At 40.0% G+C, this 27,257-nt stretch overlaps 1 protein-coding gene across 5 annotated transcripts in view; it reads right to left on the bottom strand.

Annotated features, from left to right (window-relative positions):
• LOC145446101 (protein-glutamine gamma-glutamyltransferase 4-like) overlaps positions 1-26,977 on the bottom strand; it is a 34,455-nt gene extending 7,478 nt beyond the window's left edge. Inside the window, exons 1-9 of one of the 5 annotated variants that reach the window (XM_080324289.1) lie at positions 26,829-26,977; positions 10,141-10,329; positions 8,184-8,334; positions 7,448-7,554; positions 7,054-7,172; positions 6,866-6,991; positions 2,030-2,087; positions 1,792-1,923; positions 828-945 (exon numbers count right to left, since the gene is read on the bottom strand). In XM_080324289.1, coding sequence (XP_080180415.1) covers positions 828-945; positions 1,792-1,923; positions 2,030-2,087; positions 6,866-6,991; positions 7,054-7,172; positions 7,448-7,554; positions 8,184-8,334; positions 10,141-10,329; positions 26,829-26,883 — 1,055 coding nt within the window. In that variant the 5' untranslated portion in view covers positions 26,884-26,977. Of the gene's footprint in view, positions 1-827; positions 946-1,791; positions 1,924-2,029; positions 2,088-6,865; positions 6,992-7,053; positions 7,173-7,447; positions 7,555-8,183; positions 8,335-10,140; positions 10,330-10,400; positions 10,479-13,314; positions 13,346-14,285; positions 14,409-15,668; positions 15,839-26,828 lie in introns of those variants that run through there. The other 4 variants (XM_080324287.1, XM_080324290.1, XM_080324291.1 and 1 more) reach the window with 4 other exon arrangements.
• Positions 26,978-27,257: the final 280 nt, after the last annotated feature.

Below are 27,257 nucleotides of genomic sequence, written 5' to 3'. Positions count from 1 at the left end.
ACTACTTTCCACTTTAAAAAAGTTGAAGTGTAAACGGAAATATAGATTTGCTTGAAAATATGTCAAGTATTGAGGTGGAACTTGTATGAAAACGTAGCAATTTGATCAATTAGCGCAATATATGCATAAGCTCTTCTAGTACCCGAGGAAAAATAGCACAAGTTACTGACCATCTCCAAACGCGAGAAACCTGCTGGCGACAGCCCTTGAAGGTCAACTTCATCTACCAAATCAACTTTGGCTTATCCAGAAAAGTTTTTCTGGTGATTTCAATGATAAACGTTTCACACCTTTAGGAATCAAGTATCGTTTGAGACATCGCAGCTCAAATCCTACTTCAATGCATATACAACGTTACCAGAAATCATCATGGATTAGACGTCATTGACACGGTTTACTCATTTTACCAGCATTTTGCGACTTTTGTGGCTCGATATCTCCGAAACTGTTCGTACATATGTGGTAGGAAATATATTGCGTCGATGTGGAATCAAAGTGGCTTATGTTCATTTTGCATATTTGGAGAAAGTCAACTTTCTGTAAAATTTCCATTTTCTCTCGGCCATATTTTCTTATCCTTACCATGATTAACTGTAAATCAATGTGATAAACATAAACACGGCCAAAATACGGCTGGACAAAATGAAAATTTTACAAAAACCGAATTTTTTATGAATTTGAAAAAAAGGGATTTCAAAATTTGAAAACATGGGCATAAGCTACTTTGATTCCACCGCGAGGATTAGTGGAATCGGGCGAAAATACTCTATAAGTCAAAGTCAATTTGATCAATATGGTTGATACATAAACAGAATAAATATACGAACCAAACGCTATCGGAGCCTTCCACTTCTTCTCCTTCTTCGGTGATGTATTTGTCGATGGTCATCGTACCCTCGGTGTCGTGCGCTGACGCGAAGTTTGTGACGCTGCGGGTTGGGATTCCTGTGGAGAATTACATTGATTCTGCGACAGGCTTTACAATACTCGCTACTAAATTTTGTAATGGCAGAAATCTATCAAATGCGACTTGAACGCCTCATTTAGCGGGGAATCTTGCCACGTCTTGCCAGATATGATCAGTAACGAGGCACTTCTCTTTTGCCTACCGGTACCATATACTCAAGTGGTTATACTTTGAAGCTATACTTCCAATTATACTCTACTGTCTCTTGGGAAAACCTGCCCACTTTCCGCAGTTCGTATTCTGTAACGTACAAAGCAGTTTTGCGATACGCTTGATATCACTTTTACGGGTGAAATTGTGACTAGGCGGAAGAGCCCTTATATGACGGTAACTGAATATATTTTCGGCAGTCGTACCTATATTTGCAGTGTTTGCATTAGAACCAAGATCTGAAGAACCAGCAAGACAAAAAATACTAGCTGTGGCTAACAGAACAATAACAACATTTCGCTAATTGCTTTTGCTAATACAGCTTTACCAGATTTTGTATTTAGTTCATACCGTATTTCATTTTTAGGCCTGTAATCATTTCATGGAACTTATTGGGGTGATTGACACTTGGTGTATATGCACTGATTACTGCAATTAAATACTTCGTTCTGTGGATTCTGTTCCTTCCTCAGTTGCTTATGTCTGTGCTTGGAAGTGTAAACTATGTCTGTGTCTTATTTCTTTGTAGTTGATTGTAGTCGAACCTAATAAGCTATCAAGCAGATTCGTCTATGCTTTCCGTGAAAGGTCACTACACTTCTAATGGACCAAAGTAAATCATAAACTAAAATAGCTAAAATAGCCCATATCCCTGGCCTATATGATTCACTTACCCAGCGCTCTGAGGACGGTCGTCAGCAAGCCAGAGAAAACCCAGCATTGGCCGTACTGAACCGCTTTTTTCGTCGAGTGATATTGCTGAAGAATTTGAACGCTTCCGTTCCACGCCAACGGTGACATACCGCCTGAAAGCAAAGACGTTTTGCTAAAGCTATGCGAATTAGGAGACATTTCTTCGGTGTTAAGCATTCACAGCATATCGATGAGTAGGTAGTAAAGCTGATATCTCACCATCGTAAGCTCCAGACCAGTTTCCTTCCAAGACGCCTCCATCATTTGCCGAGGAACACTGTCGAGGAATAGAAAATGAAGAGAAAAGCACTACCTGGGTTGTATGTTATAATACACAGGACGGCATGATCATCGATCAATTGGCCGGACGAAGAGCCTAGCTGATTGCTAACCGAATTATACTGCCATTGAGCTAGCATACTTGTCTGGATTGAACCTATAATCGATAGAGATGCGTGTAAAGGACCAGGGGTGGTCAAGGTAATCCCAGATTCTACTCTAGAAGTTGAAGTATCGCCGAAAATTTCTACTCAGTTACACATATAAAATTAAATAGTATATTCATATTGAAATGAACCCGAATATTTTCGGCTGACACTCGTCAGGGGTAATCGTCAGCAACTAGTAGAGAATTGGAAAGAACATTGTATATCAACAATCGTATCACAAAATATGACGTCACCAGCATGAAATTTCGAATGAGAGAGCGTTCAATGTACTATTTTAAGGTGGTACACGAACTCCTTTTGTTGACAGAGTTTTGGTTGGCCATTAATTCTGCCATCGGCAAACATCTGTTGGATAATCCGATTTGTGCGAATAATTATCGAGACGACCGATTTCGAATCGTAGGGCGAGGCCGTTCACAATTCCATTTGTGTGCCTTGGAATCAACTTTTATCAAAATACACCAACCAAAACTACGTCAACAAAAGGAGTTCGTGTACCACCTAAAAATAGTACATTGAACGCTCTCTCATTCGAAATTTCATGCTGGTGACGTCATTTTTTGTGATCCTATTGTTGATATGCAATGTTCTTTCCAATTCTCTACTAGTTGCTGACGATTACCCCTGACGAGTGTCAGCCGAAAATATTCGGGTTCATTTCAATATGAATATACTATTTAATTGTATATTTAAGTTCTGTACCTCCAAGAAGCTCTACACATATAAAACATGCCAAAACGACTTCAAGTGGCAGTAATAAATGGAAGACATGGAAAGTAGACTTCGATACGTTACTGACCACACCCCTGTGAACTACATATATATTGGGGGCATGTTCTGAGATCCGAAAAAGAATACACTTTTACAACAGATTTAAAATAACACACGTTAATACGGGAAATTTGGTCATTTTGTAACTGTTACGGATATTATTAATGGGTTGACTAAATAAAAGAACGTCATTTTCCGAGTGGACATCCGTATGACCCGCTCCTCCGGTCGTGCAACTCTCAAAGGTATGAAATAAGGACGAATTACGAATAGGACATTTGGCCGTCCTCGAAGGACATTTTACGGGCAATTCCTCTTAAGAGAGTACACATGGTAGGCCTATCCCTAATACATATTTACTTATCGAAAGATTCCTAGATCATCCGCCTTATAATAATCAACGTGGGTATGGACAAATTTGTAGAAGAAAAAGACCGGTGGCTAATCGAGACGGACTTTCAGCATTCCCGTGGCCACTTACTGGCCACGGATAATTTCGTGGCCGGCCACAGATATTCCGTGGCCGGCCATGAAAAGTGCTATTCTGTGGCCGGCCATGGTGATTTTCATGGCCGGCCATGAAATTTCAGTATGGCCGGCCATGAAATCTCCATGGCCGGCCATGTCAAACTCATTCTCATGGCCGGCCATGACTAAATTTCATGGCCGGCCATAGCCAAATTTCATGGCCGGCTGCAATATATCAAGTTAGTATCGATGATAAGTACTGTATGTGGCCCAATCGTGGTCAAATGCATGATCAATTATGTTCTATTATGGGCGTACAGTAAATAGAACTAGGTGAGAGCGAGAGTTTAGCTCAGTTTATATGCATTTTCACCCGAAATACCAGAAGAATAGCGATACAATGAAACGATAGGAAGAAGATGATAACGATCTGGAATATAATCTCTATATATCAATTAAAAACACAAAAAATGATGTGAAGAATGCATTAAAAAGGGCGATATCCGCTAAATGAAACAGGAAATAATGGTATAGAAAGCTAGAAGCGATGAAGACATTATCAAAACTAGTAAATGGTAAGTGTTGATTTGTATCTTTTTTATTGAAATAGACCTAAATATTCGGCTGACACTCGTCACAGTTAATCGTATGCAACTGCATAGAATTGGAAAAAACAATGTATACCAGATATCTGTCAGAAAATCTCTATAAGTTCCCCAAAAGCTGTGAGATTCACATGACATTCTGTGGCCGGCCACAGAACAGATTAGAGCTCGCTGTGGCCGGTGCTTCCCCCGTTCTGATATTGATTTTCAACCGTAAGATGTGCAATGTGCATTGTGCAGTTGCAATCGATTGTATAGTTATAGTTTTATTTTGTAAATATGCAAACCTACGATTGAACAATATGATGATGATAATGTCCTTCATTTTTCAACCATGTTTATCGTTTATGATGAGTCTGCGATGCGAATAAGTAATACATATATATTTGATCATGCAGTTTAAGGATGTTTGTAGGGGCAGTTTAAAATCTTTCGTGGATTGCCCTGATGAATTTATGAATAATACAATACTGTACTGGGAATTTGTCTTAATTCACTGCCGATTTTCGATTTACGCTTAAGTAGACTCGACTATAAACCTCCTTGAATGCATAATCTGTTCCATCGAGATACTGGATCGGTCAATATGCGGTCATTTTACCTGTTTTCTTGTTTTCAATACTAAATACCGCAATGAAAGTACCCGAACGAAACAATTAGGGAATCAAAGAACCAAGAATATGTGGAAAATACTGTTTCAAGTTCCAGAAAAGCTGTGAAATCCACATAACATTCTGTGGCCGGCCACAGAGCAGCTCGCAGCTCGCTGTGGCCGGTCCTTCCCCCGATCTGATATGTCTTTCCAACGCTATAGGACATGCAGTTGCAAACAATTCCATAGTTTGTTATCTTTCGTATAGCTGAATAGCTGTGAATTGGATAATGCCAGGCTGATACAATCCTTCCTTTCTGTATCAGGTCTATGATGAGTCCGCGATATACGGTTATATACATATTTGATTATCGTACTGCTATACAATACATACGACGTTCGAGATCCTCAACATCAATGGAACTTGCACTCATTTGCACGATGAGAATTGTGTCGATGAATCCAAGAATATTTCTATGCTGTAGCAGCACGTGAACTTGACACACTGCAGATGTGCTGTAGATGTAGAATAAAGGCAACGATGTAGCCTAACCTACCGGTAATATTGGTAAAATGTGGGGCTTTGTTCCCAGAAATTTGATTTTGGTCCCGTTTCCGATCCTATATAATTTGTATGTATAATGTATATTGTATATCCACCTAGGTGCCGTTCTTCCAGGTTGAAGCAAATAATGTACGAATGAGATGCATGTCGCAGTCACTAACGATGCCGTGTATGCCAGATGATACTTGATTACTTGAGTGCAAGGATCATTTTGTATTGCATGTCGATGTTAGATCAATTTGCTAACCGATGTGGCGGGCATAGGACGTAAATGTGCCTGCTATATAATTAAATTACTGTTATAATAATAGATAACTTCAGATACTTTGCGTCATCTAAGGCAGCATCATCGATCGATGCGACATCAAATGCAGCGCCATCGATCGATGAAAAAATGCCCATGCCAAGCCTGCGAATTGACCAATAGGCATGATATATTTGTGGTTGATGCAGCGATTCAGCGAACAATCTTGATGACACAGACAAGTCCCAATCGTTCATTATAATTCGACATTTGAAGGCGGTGCAAATACTTATCGCCGTGTAAAGTGCATCTGATCTCTCGTGCCCCTGGGTGTTTTCTGTGAAAAGCATGTACTGGACACATTGCATTCATGCAACTACTTGAATAGGAATTGTGAATGATTGTAATCATATCTTCAATTGCTTCAGATTTTGTGAAATTGGTAACGGAATAAACAAACTTTTTGTAGCAAAATATGACGGTTTCTTTATGTAAAAAACGAAAGAGGGGCAGGGAGTCAGATTATCTACGTTTGCATCACTAATGGGCTTGGGCGATGGAGATGCGAAGAAACTGCAAGGTTATCGAGTCTGCACCACGGTTTTATCTTTCCACGCAATCCCACTGCGTTGATCGTCTGGCGTGGAAGCTGTGTGGACACCAGTTTTAATGTAAAGACGTTTGTCTGACCGAGCAATAAGATGTACGCAGTACGCTCATACATTACTCTATCAAATATTTATCTAGATTCTAGAAAGTTCAAGGAACGTATGTTTCGGTGTTAGTTTACAACGCACCGTCTCAGAGTACTTTTTCAATAGTCAGTGGGAATTAAATTCATTTCTACAGCGAACAGAGAAGGTAACACGTGTAAAGCCGTGCAAATTTTGAACCCATCCCTAAACTACTCAATAAAGTGGTAATGTAACTTATTAGGTACGTGCGATAATATAGTTGAAGTCGTCTATACAAACCTTGCCACCAGCAAGTTCGTATTGCAAATGAAGAAGATCTACTTGACTATTGTCAAATTGGATGCAAAGGGCGGATTTTGATCCAACTAGATGTGCCAAATCACGAACTGGCCATGAACTCGTGGCCGGCCACGATGAAATCTTATGGCCGGCCATGAAATTCACTGTGGCCGGCCACGAGACAACGCATTTTCATGGCCGGCCACGAGATATTCGTGGCCGGCCACAAAAAAATCTGTGGCCAGTAAGTGGCCACGGGAAAGCTGAGACCCCTACTGGGCTAATCCCAGGCCGATTACGAGCAGATATAAATGAACCGGCAGAACGGGAGACTTGTAGTCCCAGAGCAAGCCACCGGTAGGTACGCAACATTACGATCAGTCTCACCATGGTTGACATCGCTCTGCAAACCCAGACGGGGTCTCGCCTTTTCTGCAGCCACTTGGCATCGATCTTGGTCCGCTTGTCCTTGTCGAGAAGTAGAAGGACAGTGTCCAAAATGTTCTCTTCGAACTGAAAACAAACATCGCGTTTTGAAATGGCGAGCGCCATTTGGGGAGCCGTTTTTCATCAACCTGTCCGAAGTTCCACTTTTTCGGCCTTATGCTCCTCGAACTTCCTCTGTATACGTTGCCAGAGTCGTTCAGGACGTATTCAGATCGCTTCTCTTCATCCGCCATGAAAACTTCATCGTCTGTAGCAAGGTGGAAGACTCGAATATGAATGCACGATTTCGCAAACATGACTACTTTAGTGAGCAGTGGAAGTGGGCAGAATATATTAGAAGTACATCCTTACTGACCATCTCCGGTAATGGAGAATCACAATTGAGTTGTCAACAACTCTCGATCGATTCATTATTACCGGCAACATCGAGCGTGATTACCCGCTGCCGTTAATTAGTTAGTAAATTGGTTTTTAGATTATAAAATACATCAGGTCGCACGAGACGAAAACGAAATCGTATACCTTTGCACCAAGGGTTGAAAAGCACGATCACGTCAGGTTCCTTGTCGCGCGACGTCGAAATCTCGCCGCTATCGAGTTTGCTGGAGAATTCGACGACTGTCTGATACCTGGAACAGCAAGAGCGTAAGTAATATGTTGATGTTTTCTGCCTGCGAGTCTACAGATCTGAGATGGATCCACGCACATTGTTATCATCGTAAGGCCCTATTAGCCTGGGACCATGAGCCTTTTCAAGGGGCATGAAAAAAATTCAAAATATCATCATCTCAAAGACTACTATACAGAGATAAATTTAAATATTAATAGCGCAGCATTAAGTTACACTTTGATAATATTTCACTTATTTTCTTTGTTTTATTATTCGTTTTTTTATTATATTTCAAAATTTGAACAATGGCTACCCCTGCCAGAAAATGGAAGTGCGGTGAAAGTTATCTCAAGCCTGGGCACGTACATATGTACACGAAAAAGGAGTGTGCGATGAAATCTTTAATTAATATAACCTTTTTCAAAAGGTGTAAAATATGCGGGCCGCTGATGGCTGGAAATTTTCAATGGGGGACACGGTGTAAAAAAGTTTGGGAGCGTCCGGTCTAAAAAAATGGAACCTTGATGAAAATTGAAGTATCGATTCCGGGTGTTACTAATTCGTCCAGGTTATGCATCGCCACGTAACCGGGGCACCATGTAGGGATATTCTTGTAAGAGGACAGCTAGGCTATCATATATGGCATACCTTCCAACAATAGCATTCGGGGGAATGCTGACCTCCACCGTGATCGAATTATTATCGCTCTCGTGCAACTTCATGCTCCACTTTGCGGGATTCAGTGTCTCGCTCAACGATAACCGGACTTTGGTGTCGTACATCTCTTGCGGCTTTTTGCCTGTTCAACACGATAGGTCAGGATTTGGGTTGGGCAGAAGACTTGGACAACTAGATAATTCAAACGTAATTACATTAATTAAAGCAAAATGTCGGTGATCATATTTGTTGGCTATTATTATTAATATTAATATTATTCTGAAGTTCAAATCTGGATTCTGATTTTCCTGAAAATGTTACAGCAGGGCTGTGTAGTGCGGAACGAGCCAAGCTTGGTGTTCAGGCATTTGGTATTCTCGTGATTATGAGAATCGACTATGTTGTGATATGAACTAAACTTGATTTTAGCTGTAGTTCCTTTTAAATCGGAATCGAATTCGATGTCCATATTTTTGCGAATTTAATTCTAATTCTAATCAACTTTGGAGAAGCTGATAAAAAATTTTCTAGTTGTTTAGCTCGCCTGGGCACATCAACTCGGTTAATCAAATTCGAATCGAGTGTCAATTGTAATGATTCGAGTCAGGTAGTGAGAAACAATTTATAACAGTAAACGCCCCCGCGAACATGAGTTATTTTATCAACGACAAGTCTGTCGAAGCTTCGCATCGTCGATTGGTCAAATCAGAGGAACCTTAACGGAATCGACGTTTCTGTGCAATTGCGAACGACTTATACAATAGCATTGACACAAAGCTCTATGGAATAGCCGTGGTCAGAGAAATCCCAAAGTGGCGCGTAACCGGCATAACCTTCTTTTTGGTCGCATAAAATATTCATATTCGATCCTTCCAAGTTAGGCACACCGATATGACTTACTTGTAAGACTTGTAAGTACTTGTAAGACTTGATACTCGATTTGGAGTCGAATCACGCAAGCACTCGGTTTTCACCAGCCGTAGTTATGATATGATGTAACTGAATTGCTATTCAGTCAAGCATGGCTGGCTAGTATCATTTTTTACTATCAACCTTTACAAGCTTGTAAGCATATACTTATCCAATTGACAAGCATGAATAAGTTGTTACCAAGCCTGGCTTTGTAAAGATTGCTTGAAAGAATGTAATATGGCCTGTTGAAACTGCCAAGCGATTCAGCAAAGGGAACCGCAATAGATAGCATCTTACTTAGGGTTGGATTTAAAACAAGAGATGTTTTATGAATCACTTTGAAATGATGAAATTTTAGCAATAAATTGAATTGAATTTGTTTACAGCATGTTTTTATCAGTTTTAACTGAATGACATTAAAAAAAATAAAGTGGGTTAATTATGTCGTAACTGTGTAAATACCATCGAAAGCACATGTAGTATAAACGTTCGGACAACTTGCACTAGATATAGTCGACATATGCGGTATGGAATGGTCAGAACCCACGAAATGGTCGTCGGTCCAACAGTCATAGCACGTAGTTATAGATCATTGGTACGGAATAGATGTTCTAATGATGATGACCGCCGAACGTAAAAATGCTTCATGACGATGCAGTCCAGGTCAAAGATATTCATTCTTTGGTCCGTTTTAGACGGGGGTCAGAATCCTCTTTTCGTCCAAGGAGCCGTATTGGACTATAGATAACTAACCTACGGAGGTTAGTTATCTATAATTGGACCTATATCTTTAATTGTAATTCTTGAGGAGCACTATACAACAATATCAATCACAGTGACGGTACAATTGATGATTCATTACGTCATGGATAAATAAAACATTCAATCACAATAAAATAAACATGTTGTAGGCAAGGGTCTTGTGTTTTAAATTGATTTTTGTGTAAAATGCATCCCTAATCACACCCGAAAACACGCAAGAAGCACCGCAACTGGACTCGGAAATCATTCATTCCTTGCAAAAAGCAACACTCACCGATTGAGAATACGAGGAAAACTTTGTCCGCAGTTTCATTGAAGTCCCGCTGAAAGGTAGCTTTGATTTTGAAAGTCTGCCCTCTCCTCAGCACGATGGCCGAGTTTTCGTAATCGGCAGTGTGGTGGGCGGTCTGATTGGCGGCCTTCATCCAATCGCAGTCGACGGTTTTCATCACCAACCCCTCCTCTGAAAATCGTATTTGTGATGAGAGTCGGACGCAAGAGAGCATTTCTCCGGTTAGCCAGTGAAGTCCTCACCGTTTTTGGAGCCAAAAAGCTTCGGGAACTTCAGCGAGTGAAAGAAAGACATGACTACTAATACCATGAGATGTGTGTCTTAAGTAGGGCTGGGCAAAATCGAGTACCTGAGTGATTCGATTCTGAATCACGTAATATGCTTCGAGTCGAGTCGAGTAATCGAGTATCATTCATTATGTCGTCATAACAGAATGTATTACGTCAAAGTTCAAATTTGCACCGTTCTTGCTACCACAAAGAATATAATGCCGGTTATCCATCTCGTAAAAGATACTTTGGTATTTTATCGACCATACCGATTTCATTTCACTTGGTGAAAATGTTGTGGGATTATCATGACTTCGTAAATGCGTTACGTCCAGTAACCTTCGTAGGTTTTGTACCATATTTCGTAAGCTACAATACCACCTATCAAGGTTTCAAGGCTTCAACAGTGAAAATTAATATCGAAACTGAGAATTCTCGTAGATAAATTAAACTTTCAGTGGCGAGAAGCGTATAATTTCATTACTCGAAAAAATAGTAATTTACTACTCGACTCGAATCATGAAAATTAATACTCGAATCAGATTCGAGTACTCGAATCATTGTGCCCAGCCCTAGTCTTAAGCAACCGAGTAGTTCTATATACGCTCTTACCGAAGAGAGAGAGTGTGTGTGTGTGTGTATTAACACCCAGAATGTGACACACGAAAACAGAACCTTGTCCTAGAAGTACACCGCATTATGAACCAAACACAGCATTTTAATCCAAATGTGTCTTGACAAATTAGAATAAGCACAGATGGAGTGCGAAGGTACGTAGGCAAGGCACCTATAGGTACTGTGAAAATACTTCACGCTACACCATTAATCAATCAGAGCCGTCTCTTCTACAAAGTAACCAATTCATTCATTGATTTGAATATATTGATAGATTGGATATATACAGATGATGAAGAACGCCGACTGATAATGATGATTGACTCAAACCGTGCAAAAACTAATTTGAAACACACAAATGCTGTTCAGTCGTTAACAAGCGGGGTGAAATATTCGATCGACACCACGACAACGGAGTTTCTGAATTCGGAGGTAGGTTCTGCTTTCATGTAACACCTTTATGGCGTGAATACATATTCTTTTTGTTGTACGCCTGTACGCTGCAATAACTCGACACCAGACTTGGACAACTAGAAAATTTTCAACTTTTTCAAATTAGATTAGAATTAGAATTAGAGCTACACATTTTTTCCAAATTAGGTTAGAATTAGAATTAGAGCTACACAGTTTTTTCCAAATTAGATTAGAATTGGAATTAGAGTAACAAAATTTTTCCAAATTAGATTAGAACTAGGATTAGAGTTACACAGCATTTTCCAAATTAGATTAGAATTAGAATTACTGAATTCGCTAATACTTGAAAATTAAATGAAATTGCGAATGAGAAATAAATGTAGCAAAAATCAAGTTCAGTTCATATCAAATCACAGTGCGTTGCCATATGCATGAGAATGGTCAACGTCTGTAAACAAAGCTTTGGCTCGTTTTGCGCTCAGCAGGGTCCACCAAGACGCTGGCCACATGCGACCGGCAATCTGATTTGGGATCTTGGAAGAACGCGAAGTAAAGCATTTTCAAATGCTGAAATTGATATCAGTTTCAAATTATTTTTTTTTTCAAAATACTATGATCATACGTACGGTGTACTGTAAGTAATGTGACGGCGGCTCGGCAGTGGCTCTATAGATTTCCCTGAGCGAGAGGGATATGCTTGTTAATTCGCTGCAAAATGCCGCGGACAACGAGGCATTTTCAGGAAAACAGTAAATTAGATTAGAATTAGAATTAAAGCATAGAAACATTTCACAAATTAGATTAGAATTAGAATTATAACATAAACATTTCACAAATTATATTAGAATTAGAATTATAACAGATACATTTCACAAATTAGATTAGAATTAGATTACTTGCATTTCGCTCTAATTTAGTGAAAGTAGACAACTAGAACTATCTAGTTGTCCAAGTCTGCTCGACACTGCCTTCCCACTAAGCTCCAATATCGATGCAAATTACAAAGATTTATAAGCAAGTAGCTCATAAGGCCGTGGCATACGCGGATTCTATCCCGCGATCTCTGCAATATATCCGTCTCCAATGGGCCTTGGATGACAGCACCGCTTACATGGATACTTTTAAGTATCACACAACACCCTAGCTTTGCGATAGTAGCATCTACGATCGCGTAAACATTAAACAAAGTCCGTAGCGTATCTCATGTCGTTATCAGCTGCAGCAGGTTACCATCACTCCGTGTAAGCATCGAAAAATCTCAGACCATGTCTAGCTAACAATTTACGAATCCGTAGACTGTAAACATCCACAATACTTTCCTGTTGAATCTGAACATGTTAAGCTCATTCGTTTGCCTGAAGCGCATTCTCGGCTATACGAGCCTGATGGTCTGCAAAACCAACGAATCCATAGTCACATCTTGCTTGGAACCAAACCTATCAACACGTCCCACGAAGACGATTCATTAGCATAATGACCGACGGCTAGCTCGTTTCGCACATCACATAGGGTGTGTGTAAGAGACAGTTGGCTGGTGTTGCTACTGAAAAGCTGGGAAATTCTCTGCGCCTTCTGAAGTTCAGTCATGCTGCTGGGGCTCCCGCTTTTGGCATTGAACCTCATCCACCTTGGATTGAATTTGACCGTCCTGTTCCATTGCTAAGCGCAGCTTCGTAAAACGATGTCAAAATACTGTTCCCTGTGTTACTCTCAGCTTTAAGTTGTTAGGGTATGGTGTGCATATCTGTCACATTCCAAACCGTAACATAATCGTACAGTAGCCAGAAGATACATCGTAAATCAGCGATATGTTGGGAATACATTCAGAAATCAGAAGACAACGCAAATGGAATTTTACCTGACTGGCGTAGCATATTGATGTATTCCTGATCGTGACAAAACACGTAATGTTATCTGCCAGTCACTGCTGGTTTACGGGTAGCGGCGAATATACGAGACATACATTCACACATTGAAGGCCAACGTTATTGTTCCAGACACGCTCATATATCGTTTGTCCTTCAATGTTCCGGAGCGAATTTCTATGACAGGTACTGACACAGTGTCTGGATCGTAACTACCGATACAACCTTTTCCCCCAAGCATAGCACTTCAGTTGGTTAAAAGGAAAACAGACGCCGACGATTTGCGACATTGAAGATTTCGAATATCTTACATAATTTAAAATATCCCACTATCACGTTTCAGGCTGGCATTGAAACATAAGTTGTTCAGGATACGAAATTCTGATCAGAATTTTTGCACCCAGAGGTGGTCAGTAATGAAGTACTTCTACTTCGAATAAAGTAATGAAGTACTTTTTGACGTACTCAAGTAGATTTTGCCTCCTTGTACTACTTACTCAAGCATTATCTTAGCATACTCACACTACTGCCTGCTAACTGCTAAAAATATACGAACCTCCGATGATCAATCGAATCTAATTCTTGAAACGACTTACCTAATACTTTTCATACCTTCATTTTCTACTTCCACTTGAAGTAGTGTTGACAAAATTTGGAAAACGCTACGTCTACTTATATTTGAGTTGAAATTAACGACTTTACAGCTACTTCTATATTTGAGTACCCACTGTGACTACTTCATTGATGCAGTCGTACTTTTCAAGGGCCCCCTTTTCGGCCTGGAGCCCCATCGACCCCATGCTCTGCTGTAATATATTTCCCGATTGTTCGGTGTTAACAATTGCTAGCAACATTTATTTCTGTTGCCTCGAATGGGAGACAATATCCGAACAAAACACATTTAGATATCCTGTAAAAAATACGGTTGAATACTAATGATCACAAATGAAGAGATGGTACTTACTGGGTGCTTCCGGTTTTTGAAATTTTGACGCGAGTTGGCCCATGGTCGGAATGTACGTTAAAAATTATAAAATGTATATAACTCTACTGTAATAATTCAATACAAGCCATCATGTCACCGGTTATTCATCAGCGAATTGTATCATCAAAACTGTAAGCGATCCAGGATAGCAATAACTTGTACTAGAAACTCAGCGTGAAGACACGAGGAGACTAGAAATTGCCAAGTTTCTACATCAGTTCCATTGCGGTCACTGTCCCATATCACTCAATGACTTCTTCTCTACAGACTACAAAGTACAACACGCGCGCGTCCTCGTCGTCCAACTATCATATTCTCAGCACTGCACTCCATCTAGTACAGTGGATCCCAACATATACAGTACTTTTGAATTCTCTACTAGTTGCTGACGATTACCTTTGACTAGTGTCAGCCGAAAATATCCGGGTTTATTTCAATATGAATATATTATCCAATTCTATCTAGTCTATCAAGTATAATGGTACAAGACCGAGGAACAGTATTTCGCCAACAGTCACCCAGCATGACAATATTGCTATTATTGTGATTCACTCCTTATTTCCGTTTATTCCAGTTAAACTACAGACAGGTTCTATACCGAAAGAATACTAATAGGCTCCGCTGGAGATCACCAGGCAACGATCTGATATATAACATCTGTCGACTATAGGGCTAGGCACAATGACCCGAGTGCTTGAATTTGAATCAGATTTTAATTCTAATGATTCGAGTCGAGTAATGAGAGATGATTATTTCGAGTACTGAAAGTATGCGCTCTGTAGCACTATGAGTTAATTTATCAACGGAAATTACAATTTCGTTACTATTTTCCATTGTGGTAGTCTTGAAACATCGATTGGTTGTATCGCAGCATTCGAAATATGTAGTACATTACTGAAAAAGATATATCTGTGAAGTCGTGATCAACCAACGGCATTGTCACGCAGTTCAATGAAGCAGGCGTGGTCGAAAAAATTATCTTTAATCTGACGTAGTAATGGCATTATATTCTTCGTGGGGGCACAAAAGGTACTTATTTGAACTTTCCACATCGTTTATACTGATTTGACGTCATAACGAGTGTTACTAGAACACTTGACCCGAAGCCTTATATTATCGTATGTTTACATTCGATACTAATACTCTCAGGTAGGCCTACTCGATTTTCCCCAATGCTACTTAAGATACGATCAGACTCTCATTTAAGCGAGATTTGATGCGGAATGGGCTTGGCAATGTCGAAATGACTATATCGCAACCAACTGTGTTTAGATGATCCCTTAATTTAAGTGACATATTGCATGAAGCAAATGATGGAATGTCACACAGAATGGATGGTATGAGGATGTCGCGAAGACATACCTGGCAACGCCTTCCGCTGTCGACGGAACGACCTTTTCGAAAACCATTTCGCTAACCGACGAACATTTCCTCGTTTCGGGCCTTCGTCATTAGGAGCCATGGCCGTTACACACTCACTCACTACCAATTCCTTGCAAAGTTTGCAAGTTGGCGATCGCGAGGGCTAAGCAAGTGGGCGGGCCATCGCCCGTGTTTGATTGACTGAGGCAGCTGACTGAGGAATGTCTGCAATGCGATTGTCGAGCTATAAATACGCTTGGGATATATTGTATCTCCGATGCGGCATGCAAGAATAATGACGCAATCGCGTGGATGTGGGTTTCCGAACCAACCGCTTTCTGTGGCGGACAACGAGAATTGTGTCTTGCCAACAGACACAGTTGGACAACGAGAAAAAATTCGGCATTTCCAAATTAGATTTGACTTTGAATGATAGAATTCGCTTAATCTTGGAAATGTACAGCAAGCTTGGCTCGTTTCGCACTATGCGTTCTCCTGTAGCATTTACGGTTGATTTTGTGTGTGTTGTTCCGTAACCGTGCGCTGTTTACTGCCGTTCGCGACTTGTGTACCTGTCATTATCACGTCACAACGACAAAATTATTTCTATATTTCGAACTTGGTTAACCTCATTTACTGGCGTTCACTGCTGAAGAGAGCCAGTCGAAAAGCTTCCAGCGGAATAAATTTAACAATATGAACGTATTGTTTTCTGCAATATTGAAGTTTGTACTTGGAAAAGCCTATTTAATTACGCAAACGTCACCTGATGGCCCGATACATCGTGTTTATCATGTCGCGATCAAATGTATGTATCAAAGCGATGCCATGTTTACACAGCGCTCTCATAGACTTGAAAAGCGTGATGAGCCGAAAACTATCGACCTGCAGTCACGAGCAAACGTGGACGGACATGGACAATTGGACATCTTGGCAATTCTAGTTGTATAACTAGTCTAATTGGAGTAAAATGCCAGTAATAGTGTAATTTGTGAAATGCTCCTGAGTTCGAATCTAATTCCTGGTTACCTTGAAAATGCTACAGGAGAACTGTACAGTGCGAAACGAGCCAAGCTTGGTGTATAGACATTTGCCATCCTCACGCTTACGAGACTGAACTCAACCTTGATTTTGTTGTAGTTCCTTCTCATCCAGAATTTACTCATTTTCCAAGTTTTTTTTGCGAATCCTGTAATTCTAAACCTAATCAAATTTGGGGAACACTCTGTAGCTATCATTCTAATTTTAATATTATTTGTAAAGGCTGAAAATTTTGTAGTTGCACCACTCTAGTGACGATACTTGACATGAGGCTGACAAAAAAATCCTTACCGCTGATAACTCTGCCGGAAACTTTTTAAGCGAGAATGCCATAGACTTATAAAATGTAAACTTCCACAGTTTTCGTTACACATATTGGCTAACAAACAGAGGTAGTACTTTTACGAGCTGCGATGGGGATGTTAATGCAACTAAAACATGCTGCTAATTCGATGCTATCCTTGCATGCCGCGTTCGCACAGTACGATCGGACAACGCCTTTCGAAATATCGAGGTCGAACATTCTCACATTCTGCATTTTTCTAATGTAACAAAACAATCGCTGTAAGTTTTAGCCCAAGGGCGTCGCCGCGTTATAAAAGGTGTTTTATTATTAAAAGAACAATCATTTTGAAAGCAAAAATTTAACTCGCGGGCGAACTATACAGAACACTTTTGCTAATCTCCACAGTTTTACAGCTGGACGATCTGCATGCGATGACGGTTGCATTAATACAGTGGTTCTCAACTTTTTCTTGTCGCGTACCACCGCGAGGTTCGATGATTTTGTTGCGTACCAAGAAATTGACGAAAATCTGGACATCACTCGAAATGTACATAGTATTATTAACATGGGCGGTTTAGCAAATAAGTGGGCCAGGAAATTTTGAAACATACGTGACCCACGATCTAATCCAGTGGTTCCCAACCGGTGGGAATTCAATGGTTTCTTGTGGGGAATAGGCGCATTTGCTAAACAGAGTTAGCCCCGCTCTGGTTAATCAACGATGGCGTCACAAACGCATCCATCACGATCAGTATGACTTGAAATAACGCTTTTTAGGGTTACCAGTATCGGTTCACAGTACATTTTATGTTGCAGTTATAGGCGATTGTCTTGCGTACTGGTGTGGTTGTGTGTCTTGCGTACTCAAACAAGTAAATAGCTGCTCCGTAATGACAAACGTTGATAGGAAATACGACGATAGTTTTGTGTAGTGAGGAATGAAGACTCGGAATAAATCTGAAGTGAGGAATGGAGACAAAAAGTTTGGGAACCACTGATAAAATCCGACCCTGATTATTATTAATAACACATACTAACGAGGTAAATTAATGCGACGGTGGCGAAGTGCAACTGAGTCCAATGGCGCATACCAATATTTATCTATACATTCGATGAATAAATTTCTTACACTAGAAAAAAAACAGGTCAACGATTTGTGAAAACCGTAATGTTACTTAAAGAGGAATGAATTTCAGCGTACCACCTGAAATGACTTCGCTTACCACAGGGTGAACACCATACTGCATTAAAATCATTACAGTGATTCGAAATTTCGCAGGTGAAATGCGGCCGTATTAAAATCACCGATCGTACATTCACAGCGATGATGGTTTCGAAGCGGTCATGCATATTCTGAGTCAACCCGCGCGAGCGACCTTCGGTCCGAGAACTACTTTGACGCAAATAGAATATGGGTATTATTGCTCGGATTGCGACATTCAAAATCGAAGTGCTACAGATCGACTGGAGGCGGGCAACTACAAAATTGTTAGCTTACTCAAAATTAGATTAGAATTAGACATACTGAAATTCGCAAAAACTTGGAAATTCAACTAAATCCCAGATTATAAGAAGTACAACAAATTCAATTTCATATCAAACCATAGCTCATAGTTCATATTATTAAAACTGATTGATTGAGTTCTTTCTCATTAGCACGAGAATGGCCAATGTCTGTGCAGCAAGCTTGGCTCGTTTCGCACTATACTGTTCTTCTGTAGCATTTCCAGGATAACAAGAAATTAAATTAGAATGAACAGGAGAGAGTAGAAACATTTCACAAATTACATTAGAATTAAAATACGGCATTTCGCTCTAATTAGACTCAGACAACTAGGATTATCTCGTAACCTAAGTCTGAAATGCAAGCAATTTCTGCTGAATAAATACTTGTCAACCCTCAAGATTACCGGACCTCGATCTGACATATCAACCTCGCCTGTCGACACATGGGTCATTATCATCACTAGTCGTTTTATGTTATCCATTATTTCTTTCCATCTAGTGTGTATGCCTCTTATTTACATCGCCTTGACATGGGTATGTGTCTGATTTCATAGACTACAATTACGTTTCGACACTTTCCTATCTTTTCATCGTATCGCGGTCTTGTGATGCATTGAAATGATGAAAAATATTAACAAACTGATACCTCGACCTGCTACGCGATTTTGGCCAATTTCTGCAAGCCACTCACTATTATCGTCCCGATCCCGACCTACTTAAGTTATCAGCAGCACTCTGTGACTATTGTTTGTATAGGAAAGCGCTGGTAACACGAAAGTCGCATGATGCTGACGAAATCCGCAAAAAGCACGTGAAGTATCGAATGCATAGTTTCAGATCTCGTACAACAAGCGTCCTTTTACGGGCTAAGGACTTGGTTGCTGACTAGCTGAAAAGGTGTGTATTCTGCGAAATGAAATGTGCGAGCACCGGAGGTTGCCAGGCGGGCACGCGGAAGCTGGCCGGACTTATTCTTGATGACGTGGTAGTTTGGGAGTCATCCTTAAATCAAATGCTATGGCTGATTTGTTGACTTAAGCGAGAGGATACCAAAGAATTGTACATAACCAAAGGCACTCAAAGTATAATCTCCTTTGCTTCTTAAGTAGAATTAGAAGTAACCCCTCAAATTCCTACTCAATTACAAGTACAAGTAGCGGTTTCAAGGGCACGATAAATCTACTCGAGTAACTATGGAAAATGTCAATCTGAAATTCGCTTCAAGGGAGCTATTACCAGAGATATGGTAAAAGTAGTCTGAGTTGCTACTCGAGTAGTAGAATTCGGGGCTAATTTCCACCTCATTACAAGTAGAAGTAATAATTTACAAGGCAAAACTCAAGTAAGTAGCTTAAAAAGTATATTTCATCAATGGGTGGTTAATTTTAGCAGTTATTCCGAGTAGCTACTTTTAACATTGCAAGACGCATCGGTAATGTTATAACCGGCGACCCGAGCATAAAATGTATTAAAAACGGACATAAACGAAATCTGCGGTCGCACTGATTACGAGAATATAAGTTATAATCTGATCAGAGCACGGCAACGTACATAAATCGCCTTCAACATTGTTCCGAAAAATCGGAGCGCCGCAATACAATACCGGTCACGCTTCGTCTGTTTGATACATCATCCGTCATTCTACAAGCAGATGCTAGCCTCAACCGGCTGCACTGCGCATCCGGTATAGTTTACTCGAATGCAATGTCGCCTTTGGAATGCATATCATATTAATTGTCACATCAATTCCCCAGATTGGTTAGCCGTCGAATTCCGTTACATATTGAGCAGTGTCTACACCTAAACAGAACTTACCTCAGAATAAGTCAGATTCAACACCGTGTTACAAATGATGCTTGACAAAGTAGAATAAGTGTAAATGAAGTACGAAGGAATTTACACACTTAGGGAAGTTGTAATATGCACGTAGGCACATAGGATTAATAAGAATGCCTTAAATCAGTGGTTCTCAACTTATGGCACGCGTACCAGTAGTGGTATTTTAAGTCATTTCAGGTGGTACGCAATAAATGCATTTCTTATCAAGTAAAATTACAGTTTTCACATAACGTAATGATGCAATACTTTTTATGTAAGAAATATCTTCATGGAATGTTGGTCAGTACAAATACTTATTGGCAGGCCGTGTTATTTTTGGCATATGCCAAAACTGCCAAAAATAGCTTATTTTTGGCATTTTTCAATTTTTATTTTTGGCAGTTTTGGCATCGACCTCTAAATATATATTTTCAGACTCGAATTAGTCATAAAAACGCTTTATTTGGGTCAGTTTATCAATAGAGACCAAAAAATGTGCAGCATCCACTTATAATCAGTACCAACAAACATTAAATAGAAGAAAAAACGTAGCGATTACATAGGTTAATAATATCAAACGAAACCAATAGGCAAAAAGAATGAGAAGCCTAACAAACACGCTCAACACCTGATTGTTACAGCTTTTGAATAGACTTAAATTGTTTGCACTCTAACAGTGCTTCCAAACTCAGGTCAGCAAAGTTTCTCCTGAATTAATTTTTCGCCCATCGAATCTGGGAAATATCGGCTTCAACAGTAGCCGTTGTGGGAAAGAATGTTGCCAGTCCTCCACAAAAGGTTTTCAGAGCTTCAAAATTTCGGAGGGCAGAACCGCCTTCCAAGAATCATGAAAAGAGATCACTGCGCTAGTGCCATCGATCTCATCGCGGAAAGAATTTTCTTCCCGATCCTTTTCCAGGAGTTTTCTGTGTTGTCTCTCAACACATTCCATTTAGTAGCCCGACTATCATTTCTCCTTCAGTCTACTGATATATTCACTTCAGGTGGCTTTAATATTACAAGCTCGCATGGAAGAGTCCTGGGAAGGTTAGCTTGCTTAAGAACATTAACGCAACAAGACTGTCTGGCAAAACGAGACTGCAGCTCAGAAATAGCCGGACTGTTTGTTGTGTCACAATGTTCAACTCGATCACAATGCAAAAATCGTGGTTGAGTTTGGGGGTTCCAGATCCATGAGCAGAATACAATTTATATTTTAGTAATCAGTACAGCAGTAGCTTTCCATTGATACCCGTTGTATCAAATTTAGCGCTCGGCAAGCCGGATAAAAATGGCCATAAAATTGCCTTTGGACCAATGGAAAGTACGACGTAAACCAAATGCAGTCAGCCGTTCAATCTCGCTGTGCAAACACCATTTAGGACACCATGCTTTCTCCCCTAATAGGTGGGCTGGACCCATAGAGTAAGAAACCTGCCCTTCACACACGCTCTTCTCGCTTGTAATGCGGTCCTGTTAACACAACACCATGAAAGAAATACACTATTAGCAGGCCGTGTTATTTTTGGCATATGCCAAAAATTAGTTATTTTTGGCATTTTCAAATTTTTATTTTTGGCAGTTTTGGCATCTGGCTCCTGAAATGCCAAAAATAACACGGCCTGCTTATTGGTCATTCGACGTAGTTGCATCGCACCTATAGATCAGCTTGTGGAGAAATAAACAATTGCTTTAGTTTTGCCTTGTTATTGTGTGTTATTAATCGAAGCGGACTATAGCTCGTAGGCCGCATTTGTTCCGAAATTTCATGGCTTACTTATTTGCTAACCCGTCCATATTAATAATCCTATATACATTTGGAGTGAAATTGAGTCACAGAACCTCGCGGTGGTACGCGGTGTAATTGTTGATATCATGAATGAGCCCTCCCTTTCCAAGCATGCAGGCTTATCTGCCTAATGATCTGCGTGATTATTGGTGTTACCGGTACTGTAATCATTATGAGCGGAAAACGGCGAGTCGTATGGTGAGTGCTCGAGCTCGTACAGTATCTCGAAGTAACAATGCTCTAGTAGAGCATAGGATTGCTAAGACCTGATTCTTTGGCGACAACGGTTCTCGCTGATTGCTGTTGCAGCGTCACAAACGAATTGCAGGCGACGCGAATAACACTTTTGAGCGAACTGTCAATCAACAATCATTTTTAAGAGTAGCCTCCGTCTATTGCGTTCGTTCTGCAAGAAGGTCGCATCATCAGCACATGACGCATGGAATTCGAGTCTTGCAGCGTACAATGTATTGTACATACAATGCATCATTTTATTATGGCGTATGCTATTTGCTTGTTAGCGTGTCATAATTAACGATGAGCATAACCATTCTAGCATCAATATTTCTGATTCCAGTCAATTATTATAAGTCCCTCGACGGTAAGAAACATTTCTTCAACGATCATCACGGTTTCGATATTTCTCCCTTAAAACTCGATTGCCTTATTATCGTATCAATTAGAAGATGTGGCTCAGGGAAACGACATTTATGCGGAAAACCGATCGAATCGTGGTATTGCCACAAATTGTTCTTGTGGGAATTGGAGATCACTTTTGATCAAATGCGACTAACATTAATTCTTCATCCGGAACTTTGTATACCCTAAGCCAAAATACCTTATATTCGCTAATATCTCGAAAACTGCTTTGTTGTGAAAACTTTTTATACCCAAAATACCTCATATTCGTCAATACCTCCAAAACGGCTTTAGTCACAACTGAACTAATACGCGCGTTTGATTTAACTCTAGCAGTTATAGTTGTTATACAAGCTGATACCAGGAACTTAGTTATGAAACCATTGCGTTGAGTACTGTCATACTATAGATAACTAGCCTACTAAGTACTAACCGTAGGTTAGTTATCTATAGTCATACGAGACTCGAGTCGAAGCATAACACGCGATTCGGAACCCATTACCCAGGTACTCGATTTCGCCTAGCTAGCCCAAAGTAATCTATATGATAGTGATGGCTTTCCAGCTGAAATTCAGTCTGCTACAGTTGCTGCTAGATCGTAATCATCACCAGCCAAATGTGACACACTAATACCGCGTTCAAACGGATCTCATATTTCAGCTGAGTCGTGATCCGAATACCCTTGCATGCTGAAATTGATTCCATTGAGCTATACTGCGCATATTGCGATTTCCTATACGCTCGTAACTTGCTGGATAATCGAGCAGCAAAGATAAACAACTATATTCTCTACACAGAAAGGACTGTTTTTGTAACCACGACGGGATACTGAGTGTATGTGTTGCAGACAGTAGCACAAAGCTCTCTGTGCGGAATGAACTTTCAGACACTCGCGCGAGGAAACTCTGAAACGATTCACAGTATTCGGTTTCACCTTGAATCGAATTGGGTAGTCCGGACATTGTTGATGATCTGGCGAAGTGAAGAAAATGTCGGTAATGGAGATGATGTATTATTAGTACTAGTAGTCGTCGTAAAATCTCGAGGGTAGCGCACATCACATCACAAGGTTTTTGCCTCACTTCTGTAAGAGTCATGATAGGATGTTCGTACGGAATTAGCATACTTGATACATAATTTCATATATACTAATACGTATATAGATATACTGTACAACGTTAAAGCATAACCAGATTTGGCATCGCATTTGAGCAATCAGCTTTAATATACAATTGAAGTTATGTACCTCAGCATTGGTTTATTAGCAATTTTATCAGTTCAGTACACCACACCTCGAAGAAGCTCTGCAATCGCCTTTCTCATGATATAACCGAAAGCAGTGTAGACGAAATAAGTCATGCCAATAGAAGCTCTACGAATGACAAAAAACACTTCGAATCCCACAAGCAAAGTCTAAAGATCCAAATGATAAAAAAGCGCGTATAATAACTCTTAGAGATGTGGCGCAAAGAATATGTGATGTGTTAATCACTATGACCACTATGACCAACAATAATAGTAATTAATAATTCTTCATTTTCAATCATATCTACCTCTAGAACCCTTGCCAATTCTTCATCTACCGCAATTCTGTAATCTAACCTCTTCAATAATTGAAGAGTCTTCATGTATTGCATACATGGAAACAATTTGGCTCTATTGCTGAAATTACAAGTTTAGTTCAATCTCGACATTCTCCTTGCGGGGCGGTTGCTTATCGGATTGCGCGCGTAATAATGGCATATACCCTCCTTTTTTAAGCATTAACATTATCATCCCCTCGAAAAGCAATCGCTCCATAACCTGCGTAGTAAACTGATACCTCCATACATAAACGATCTCATCCGAAGCGTACGATAAAGCACCGGACACAGGACAGTAATTACCCAACTATTTCGCTGATTTACCCGCGAGCAGTTCACTAGGCGTTCGTTAATTTGTGAAACAAGTTACTGGCGCTTGGCCAGTCGCCTGTAAAAACTATTAGAGCAAGAACTGCCCAGAGATATAATCTAGTTTCAAAATACCAACGACAGAGAAGTTATGATCGATGACTCTACATTAGTCGCAAATAACTGTGAGCACATCAATCTATACGTCATCGTATATATTGCGGCAGTGCTGCTGTCAATATTTTCGGCATGTGGTTACGAATTATCTCACAACCTCTTAGCAATACCCTTCGACAAATGCTCTTGAAAGTGAGCGAAAGTCAGTACATAAGTCCAATGAGAAACTTGGTGAATTAAACAAATATTTACTGCCTTTACATACGTAGCACATCAGCGTTAAAAGTGGCAACAATGTGACACTGTATAGTTAAAGCACTAATTGCCGAAGGCGGTCGGAAACCAAGTGATCCTACTTTTACAGAATACTCGAGTAGGTTACACTACTTACTCAAGTTTTTAAATAGGCTACTTCTACTGGAACAGATTTTAGACAAATTTAACTTACTTTTTACGATTTTGATTTTGAAAAGCAGAAAATGAAAGTTTCAGGTTCAGGTTCGTGTGAACGCGAACCTTTTTGAAAGGTTCTGTGTGAACGCGAACGTGAACGTCATGACGTCACGTGACGTCATATTGCTAATTCAACCCTGCATTTAAGTGAAGTGGCAGCCTATATTAATGTGTAAAGGGTATACATACGCGATACCTAGCGCCAACTCGGGCCACATAATATGTCACAATGCTGAAGTACATATTGACATTTCAAACCTCTCCAGATGTATTAACTGGGGCAATCAAATGATACAATAATCCCATAAAATCAATATCTTCCGTCGCTTTGCCAACAATTTCGACTATAGGCCTTGCAAGAGAATGTATGCTCAATTGCTCAATTGCTCATTTCTCACGCCTAAACGATCTAGGCCAGACAGGAAAATGGAGCGGGCGTCTAAGTATTGCTAAGTTGATATTGAGCAGAGTGTAAAACGGGTTTCTATACTTGCTACCGATATTACTCAATTAGTCAAGTTATATAGCAGTAGCCAACACCCTAATCGCACGTATGTGGTTTTTATGATACAATAAACACATGAAGTCAAGATTGACCACGTACGCTAGCTCGATTTAATACATCAGAAAACGATAGTCATTTCATTGATTGGTTGAAGAAGCAATTTCAACCAAAGATGTTATAATGAAATATATATATATATCGGCTTTCAATTAAATAAAAGGGCAGAAGAAAACAGGAAACAAAGGAACATCAAGATGTATAATGAAAGGAGAATTGTTATACATGTAAAAGGTTCACGGTGCAGAACCTACCAAGGTTCGTTTGCGAACGTGAACCTCTAAATTTCTGAGGTTCACACACAGAATGCGAACGTGAACCTCACGTTCACACCATCCCTAGATTTTATGATAAGTTTGCACCGCTTTTATGAGTGAAAATGTCGTAAAGATCACGTGAAACAGCCCCGTTGTCACGGTAACTTAATATTTATTCGTAAATTACGCCTATTTGTAGTGTTGCCACACCTGCAGTGCGGAAAGTATCCCACCGGCTATCTGACAGTCATCGAGCATGTCCTAGTCGAAATGCAGGCCATTTCCACTGAATTTGGTCGCTTGTCCTTTTCTATTGTCTTCCTTTACTTTTCATTCAGTTTGCAATGTGCATGCCTCGTCTTTACATCGCCTAGGGCCTAGGCCAAGGTACGTGTCTGATTTCAAAGCCTATACTGCAAGTCGTTTCGACATCTTCCTATCTTTTAATTGAGTCGCAGTCTTGTGGAGTTTGAAATGATGAAATTGTGAATCAACTGATACTGATACTTGTTAATAGTTTTGCGTTGGTCGCGAAGATAGATTCAGCAATTTCGAAATCAGCCAACCCCGATGCGATTTCTTGACCTAAGCCACTTACTTGAGTACTTTTCATTCTTATTTTCTGCTGTACACTGTACCTAGTTTTGAAATGTCTTAGAAATTAATACTTGTATTTTAAATAGAGCAGAAATTTACGCCGTTGCTTTTTCGTCTACTCGAGTAGCCACGTTGATTACTCGGACCACCTCTACAAATAGTTTTGATTACGGATTATCTCCAAAAAATAAAAGTCGCATTACCTGGAAGTTTGTTCGCGGAGACGCACGTCAGCAGCTTCTGAATAATTCCGGGCATCTTGGTAAATGAAGTCACATCGAGCGCAGGGGCCAAGAGGTACTAATGAGACGACAATCGGTCTCCAACAAAAATCTGCAGAAAATGAGATACAGTTTGAGATGTTTCTCGTGAGATGCAACATGAGTCCATCATGCAACCAGTGTTGGACAATTTGCAGTTACACATGTTTATTTAATTAGATCAGAATTAGAATTACCAAATTCGTAGAAACTTAATTCAATTACGAACTAAAATGCAACAAACATCAAGTCCACTTCATATCTAATGAGAGGTCATTCTCATGAGCACCAGCATGGCAAATGTCTGTACACCGAGTAGTGTTTTCAGGAAAACCAGAGATGAGATTAGAATTAAAATGAGAGCATAGAAAC

Source organism: Botryllus schlosseri, chromosome 9, assembly GCF_051294905.1.
Source record: "Botryllus schlosseri isolate E-star chromosome 9, Bs_hap1, whole genome shotgun sequence".
NCBI lineage: Eukaryota > Metazoa > Chordata > Ascidiacea > Stolidobranchia > Styelidae > Botryllus > Botryllus schlosseri.
The sequence above is the reverse complement of the archived record's forward strand: the minus strand, read 5'-3'. Positions and strand labels throughout refer to the sequence as shown.